Source organism: Montipora capricornis, chromosome 5 (genome assembly GCF_036669925.1).
Source record: "Montipora capricornis isolate CH-2021 chromosome 5, ASM3666992v2, whole genome shotgun sequence".
NCBI classification, from domain to species: Eukaryota; Metazoa; Cnidaria; class Anthozoa; order Scleractinia; family Acroporidae; genus Montipora; species Montipora capricornis.
Genome location: NC_090887.1, coordinates 11,091,615 through 11,099,114, shown reverse-complemented (window position 1 = coordinate 11,099,114; position 7,500 = coordinate 11,091,615). Strand labels below are relative to the sequence as shown.

The 7,500-nt window shown below is 37.0% G+C and overlaps 1 protein-coding gene across 1 annotated transcript in view; it reads right to left on the bottom strand.

The window, feature by feature from the left end:
• Nucleotides 1–7,500, bottom strand: part of LOC138049482 (ectonucleoside triphosphate diphosphohydrolase 5-like) — a 16,019-nt gene that overhangs the window by 8,344 nt on the left and 175 nt on the right. Inside the window, exons 1-7 of the mRNA XM_068895771.1 lie at nucleotides 7,246–7,500; nucleotides 5,967–6,046; nucleotides 5,095–5,238; nucleotides 4,476–4,590; nucleotides 3,525–3,613; nucleotides 2,395–2,474; nucleotides 1,576–1,643 (exon numbers count right to left, since the gene is read on the bottom strand). The exon at nucleotides 7,246–7,500 is cut by the window's right edge and continues 175 nt beyond it. Of these exons, the coding sequence (XP_068751872.1) occupies nucleotides 1,576–1,643; nucleotides 2,395–2,474; nucleotides 3,525–3,613; nucleotides 4,476–4,590; nucleotides 5,095–5,238; nucleotides 5,967–6,046; nucleotides 7,246–7,500 (831 nt within the window). The remainder of the gene's footprint in view (nucleotides 1–1,575; nucleotides 1,644–2,394; nucleotides 2,475–3,524; nucleotides 3,614–4,475; nucleotides 4,591–5,094; nucleotides 5,239–5,966; nucleotides 6,047–7,245) is intronic.

Sequence of the window (7,500 nt, the reverse complement as noted above, 5' to 3'; positions counted from 1 at the left end):
AGAAAAACGAGAAGAAAGTTCCACGTATACATACATACATACATACTTTATTGTTACCTCCCCAATGGGGCTTTTCAGGAACAATTATTTAAATTACTTAAGTTACTAATAACTATACAATTACAACTAATCAAATTTAAGAAACATTCACAACATTGTCTAAAATTTGCAATCAATAAAAATACTAAAAATAAATGAAGTTCAAGACGTATTTACAAAATTGTCTAAAAGGTTATTCTTTAAGATAAGTTTAAAAACTTGAACCGAACGGCTTGATTTTAAAAAGGGGTCTAAATTGTTCCAAAGTCCAATGGTTCTGTAATAAAATGTTCTTTGTCCTGAGGCTGTTTTAAAATAGGTATGTTGACTTTTTGGCCGCTCCTAGTTGTACGCTTGGTAACTTGGTAACGAAAACGGCAAACGCAAAAATGCCTACTTTCGCTTAGGAACGGCAAGCGGCAACCAGCAAACGCCATAAATGGCGGGAAAATCATGGTCACGTGGTCACTTTTGCCATTCGCGTTTCACGTAAAAGTGACGCTGATTAACAATAGGCACGTTTTCCTTGTTTCCATAGCCTGAGCTAAACGCGAGGTTATGCAAACCCGAGACGCAGTCGAGGGCTTGCATAACTGTCTCGAATAGACCTTTTTACCGATACGGCGGCCATTTTGATTTCTTTTGTTTCGAATAGCTATTATGGGATGCCAAGGGGCAAATACACATTAATTTGCCCCTGAGCATCCCATAATGTCTTTTGAAACAATAGAAATCAAAATGGCCGTCGTATCGGTAAAAAGGTCTATTCTCCCAACTCCCCCGAGTGTTCAGAGGAGGCTAAGGAAACACGGAAAAAAGTTCTCTATTGCTTTTATAAAATATTTCTCAAAGATGAAGAAAAATGCTGGGTTTTTTTTACTTCTTGATTGAAAAAGGTTTTCTTGATAGACGGTGATATTGTCTCCGTCCAGTCTTTTTTAATTGGCCAAAGTAATTACTTTGGTTTTGGTTTTACGACACTCAATTGAAAACCGCTCTATAATTACTTCACTAATTGATTGGTTCAAAGTTCTCGCGCCACTTTTTCAACCAATCAGAAGTGAAATCAAAACCAATCATGGCTCGCGCGTGCACATTTTCCCGTGTTCTGTGTCGGCTACGTGTAGTTACTTCGAGTTTTGACTGGTTTACTGTATTGTCTCCGTCCTTTTCGATTGACCAAAGTAATTACTTTGGTTTTGGTTTTACGACACTCCATTGAAACTCGCTCTAAAATGAACAAGCTGCAGCTCTTTGTTTGAGCACCCTAACGAGAAATCAAAAGGTAATAAGTGGCTATTTAACTTGTTATAGGAATAATGTGATTTTTTTCAACTTTGCCTGGTTGGATACAAAGAAAAGTAATAAATACTGATACCTTATTTATTCCAGTGGTTACTTACCTACTCCTTCATTTCAATTTCTACAATTTCATTTCAACTTGATGGTTATACACACAAATAATGGTGAATGATACTGTTTTTGTTGTTGCAATTAAAGTTTAATATCATTTTAAACAACAGTAGAGAGGCATACATTGTTGTTCCGTTGTCCCCAGCTGTAGTATGGAAGTTCTGGCAGCCATTAGACCAAGACCCAGGTAACTACAGTGCACAAAAAAAAATTGACAATTTTAGGAAGGCACAATATTTGCTAAACACTATCATTGTCTTAACCAATAGACCATATTCGTATTCTCGTTATTGGACTGGAACTAGCTTGCAATGGAGGCTAATGCCGGGGAATCTTTTCAAATGCAAATACTTTTTAATATATTCCCCCGCATTAGCCTCCATTGCAAGCTAGTTCCAGTCCAATACCAAGAATACGAATATGCTCTATTCGATAAACAGTTTGTTAAGGTATTTTGTATTTCTCAGTGACTCCTCGTGTAATTTAGGCTTAGGGCTAGCATATGAGTGATTGAATTTAAACATATTATATATTATTGATTCTTCTTTTATTTAATATTTTAAATTGACTTTTTTAAAGTATGGTATGATTACAAAATCATGATGGTTACACTAACAATGGGAAACAATGTCAAGCATTTTATAACAAGCACATACAGTACACCCCTTAAATTGCAAATATGGTAAATGGCCTAGGTTGACTTCTGAGTGCTGAGTGAAGTAAATTCCGACAAGCGACATGGCCCAAAAAGTAGCAACAGCATGTAAACTGAAACCGTGACAAACAACATCCTTTTAATTTTCCTTTAGTTTCCAACAGCAACGTGAAACATTGACAAAGCACCGACACCGGACCTTTTAAAATTCAGACAAGCGACACTGGACCGCAGGACAATTGACATTGTTACAAGTAATGAAAGACTATTCTTTATATTGATCCTACCTGTGTGTATAGAGTGTGAACTGGTTATTAGCGAAGTTAAAATATCTTTTAAACCCACTTGGCAAATCCTTAAGAGTTATCTTGGAGAAAGAAGCAAACAAGACTATGATCAGTACAGTTAAAATTTTTAAGGGGAATTTTTTTCTTGATCTTTCAGTACCATGATTTAAGAGAACCACTAGTTATTTCATTATTGCCATAAATCACTTGATGTGAATGGCTTAACACCTAGCTTTGTGGTTGGATCGACGTTTATCTTTTATTTTTTCTGAAAGTGTAACGTCACTGTAAGTGAGATCGATGGACGGAGAGGATGAAAGGACCAACTTGAGGTATAGAGTTTGCCAAGGATTCAAAATACTTTTAAATTTTAAAAAAAGTGCTTTCTTCCACATCATCAACCCTATGTGTCTTGATTCCTCTTATTCAATCAGTGTGACAGATGAAGACTCAAGGTTCATGCATGATGGTTTACTGTCTCGCCTTGAAAAAAGGCAACTACTATCGTCATTGTTATATTTGAAACCCCTCATTTTCCTTTCTTATTTTTTGTCATGATTTGTCTAGTAGTTAACCCTTTCACTCCTGTAAGGGCCAATGAGACTAACCTTATAGATTTTACTCTGTCTAACTCCAGACGATTTTACTCGTCAATGGGGAACCCCACAGGAGTGAAAGGGTTAACAACAGCTAGCTTCACTCAAAAACTATGAACCCTTTCACTCCTGTAAGGGCCAATGAGACTAACCTTATAGATTTTACTCTGTCTAACGCCAGACGATTTTGCTCATCAATGGGGAACCCCACAGGAGTGAAAGGGTTAAATTAGATTAAGTAGAATTTCCTGACTGCTGTGTGACCTTAATCAACTTAGAAGCAAAACTCAAATACACTAAACCAGGAGTCCATAACAAGGAGACTACAACTTCATTGTACTTGCGGAAAAATAGTCTTGGAGTTGAAGGCTACTGGTTATGGTCTCCAGACTAAACAAATTGCCTACTGTCAAAATACCTCGGGACTGGCTGGCCAACATGGAGGCCATAATTACCAGCTGCCCTATTTCCTTTTTCCATTTTTATTTTAAATGATGCATTTCGGTTACATGTAAATACCAATAAAACACAAACCAGATTAACTGGATTCAGAGTTATTTGTGTTGATCCTCCACCAAGATCTAAAGTGCCATAAAGCTTTGAACTGCTGCTCTGCAGACCTCCTGTTAATTTAAAGACCACATGTATTTAAAACTATTTAGAATACAATCCAAGGCTAAAATAATGTGTTCCCAAAAAGATTGGCATTCAATTTGATATTAACAAACTAATTAATTAAGTCAGGAAGGAAAGCAAAAGAAATGCTAATTGTCAATCAAAGTCTGCGTGTAATGAATACAGATTTCTCTTCACTAACACAAACTTTCCAGTTAATTTTCTTCATTAAATTGTCTAGTATTACAAATTAAAACAACCACTCAACATTGTTGCTTTTAAAATAAGTCAATGCTATATTCATATCAATGTTGTTTTATATAAATTTCTAACTTTCATTCAATGTAAAACAACACTACATGTGCGTGTGTGTGCAACATACTCTCACGAAATCGTGGTTGGAGTTGACAAATTAAAAGCACACTCAGTGTTATGATTTAGACAGTGGCATACAGAAAATAACTCTCTAGTCAGAGTTGCAAGCAATGTTTTAAATGTGCAATTTCACCAGCTAATTCTACTGATTCTGCCAGTGACTCTGACATTCCAGAATAAAATTAATGTGAGTTTGAAAGGCACGCAACGGTGTTTGTTAATAATTAACAACTATTCACCGAAGTGGCGGTGCATGACCAGTGGTGGATATTTACCTCGCCACTTTGCGGCTCGGTAACTGAGGTGAATAGTTGTTTTAGTATATTCCTGCAAAGAATACAACATTTTCAGGGCACAATCTTCGCTCAAATTGCTTGGAGGTGAATAGCAAAGGATATCCGGAGTTTGAGTAGCCAAACAGCGTGCAAGTTCAACGCTATCAACTGTTTTAGTGTATACTAAATATAAATATTTTTAAAATAAAATGTTATTAACCTAAAAGGAAATTGACAGTAATCCACGCAAATAATCCTTCGTCTGGTCCATCCATGATGCTAACTGTATTTTGATCAGGAATGAAAAATGGAGAATCTTTAAATAATCTATCCACCTACAAGACAAAAGTTATTATAAATAAAAATAATAATTTATATTCCATAACATTAATTTTTTTCTTGCCAAATCCAAGATTCAGTAAAAATATTTAGTATTACAAAAAATTAGCTGGCCCCTCAATTATCAATTTACAGTATTTGCACAATTGATCAATTCTTTGCCTCAGCCTTCGGCTCAGGCAAATAACAATTATTGATCTCGCCCCAGTTGTTCAAAGGATGGATAGCGCTATCCGCCAGATGACTCACTATCCACTGGATAACTCAATCGGCTTAACTAGTGTTCATCCGCTGGATAGTGATTTATCTGGTGGATAGTGCTATCCATCGTTTGAACAACTGGGGCCCGCCACTAACAAATTATGATACAATAATTGTTGATGGAGCTAGAGAGCCACCTTATCCTTTTACAAAAGAATATTTTGTTATGGTCCTAATAAACTTACAACAGGTACTAGGAGTTGAAAAAAAGTATGACACATGGGGGAGACACTATTCACCTCTGTTAGCAATTGCTTAGAAGAGTTTTGTGGTAACAATCTTAAGCCAGCAGTTGCTTTGAGAGAAACAGGAGTCAACTTCCATTGTTCTTTAGGTATTATTTCTTCTGACTTCTTGAGTAAGCCTGCTATTGAATGAGCTCCCTAAAAAGAGGAAAAAAGTGAAAGTATGCACGGATGAAGAAATCTGGCATTTCAAGATGGCGCACAAAACTGTCAGTAATTTAAATTTCCTGACGCCTTATTGATTCATTTTCCTTCAGTTACTCACACCATATTACAAAACACTGTAAAACAGTGTGTGGTTTCTTTAGTATGACAGTTATTGATCATTAAAGCTGATGGTTTGTCACTGTTTAATCCAGACTTCCAACTATTTGCCGATCCCAAAGCAAGGAGGCACTCAGCCTTCCACACAGACGTTCTTAGGGCTTCATCACATGACCCCCACGAACGTCTCTTGAAACAAAAAGCCACTTTAGTTCAACGGCTGTTTGCCCACTATTAAACGACCTCTGATTGGTCCATAATCCACGAATGGAAGTGGTTTTTCGTTTCAGCAGATGTTAGAGGGGGATCAACGCATGACGAAGCCCCAAGAAGGTCCGCGGGGGAGGCTGGGAGGCACTTTATCTTTGTTTATTCTAAGCAGATGTGATCCTGGTTTTTATTTTTAAACATCTGAAAAGGTATTACCTACACAATACAACCCACAACAATTTTCTGAAGGAAATAATATTTTTATGTTCTGGACTCTTCTAGAAATTTTAGCAAACACACTTTCTGGCTTACAAATGGTAGATGACCAAATACATGCAGTAATGTCTTCCAGAAGATGTACAATAATAAATAGTTTTTTTCTTTGTACTAACCTGTTTAGGGTTATTAGCATAATCTGAAAGACCAGGTTTAACTTGATAAAAGTGTTCTTCTGTGAGTTCTAAAAATCCATCTGATTAAATAAACGATCAAAATTAATTACCACTCTCACTCAATAGGTGATCAAGATTCTTAGGAGGATGGTCTACATATATGTTGAAATTTGTTCATTAAAAGCTTGAGTGCATTGAATGACTGAATGTATTCCTGGCAATTTCTCAAGTAAAAAAGCAGCAAGATTTTGAAAAGCTCTTTGCACCTGTTTTTGTCTCTTGTGTACCCTAAAACAGTGCTTGCTACTCAGTCTCTGATAATGGGAAGTAAAACCATCCTAAAGGAATAGGACAGGAGAGGGGTTAGCGGTTGTCGGAGAGAGGAGGGAGAGGCAAGATAGGGGAGGAGGAAGAGCAGGCAGAAGAGATGAGGGGCAAAATGGGGGAAGGTAATCATAATTTATTATAATATATAATTTATTCATTTCTAGTGCGCATCTTAACATGACTATGATCAGATGCGCATTTTTAAGTTATAAATACAAGAAATTATACATAAATATCTAAAGGTAGAAGGTAGAAGCAAAGAGAGGGGTAACAGGGGGATATAGATGGAAAGATGAAGAAAGAGAGGCACAAAAAGGAGGAGCTAGAGTGGGAAATGGGGAACAAGGAAAAAATATAACAAAAAAACTGGGTAGAAAGAAGGAGGCAAGAGAGATGCAAATACAAGAGAGAGAAAGGCCAAGGAGAGATGGCGGCCGGAAGGTGGGGTGGTGCTGGGTTTTGGTATGGATCATGGAAGTCTGAGGGGAGGGGTAGAGGTTTTGGACAAAACAACACCCATCCCCTTCCTCTCTGCAGCCCCCTTCCCTTACTATTTGCTTGTCATTAGATTTCTTTGGTAGCCTACAATGCTAGGAAAGTTCATTCCTGTTTCCTTAGATCCCAACAGCATACGTGTTTGCATGTTGAATCTTTTTTTTTTTTTCACTATAAATAAAGTAAAGTATCCTATATTGGTTACAGCAAACTATTGTAATAATGCTTAGTCGTTAATGTTTCTCGTAAGTTAAACTGAGTTGATAATGACATTCATGCATGCTCAAGCTAGAGTGTTGCAGCAAAAACACAAGTGCGACGCGAGGTTAGCGCGCGCCCAAAACCATGTGAAACACCATACTAGATAAACTATAGTTTGTGGTCACAAGAACTGCGATTAGCGGCAGTATAACTGGGGTAAATTGCCTGGAACAACTCGAAAAGTTTAAGTCCTTACCTTTGGCTCTTGTGAATGAAAATACATGTATTCTGCTGCCAGTGCTTCCAGCATCAAACATGATTCCGTAAGTAAGCTTATTTTCCCTAGAATAACTTCCTGGCATTCGCGAAATTATCTTCAAAAACGAAAATTGTGCAAAATGAACTAAATGACCATAGAAGCCATAGAAGAAGACGATGAAAAGTACTACCAGAATAGCTACGCGGCAACGAATGCTGTAGATGTTTCCACAAGGAAAAATTGTCATTTTAA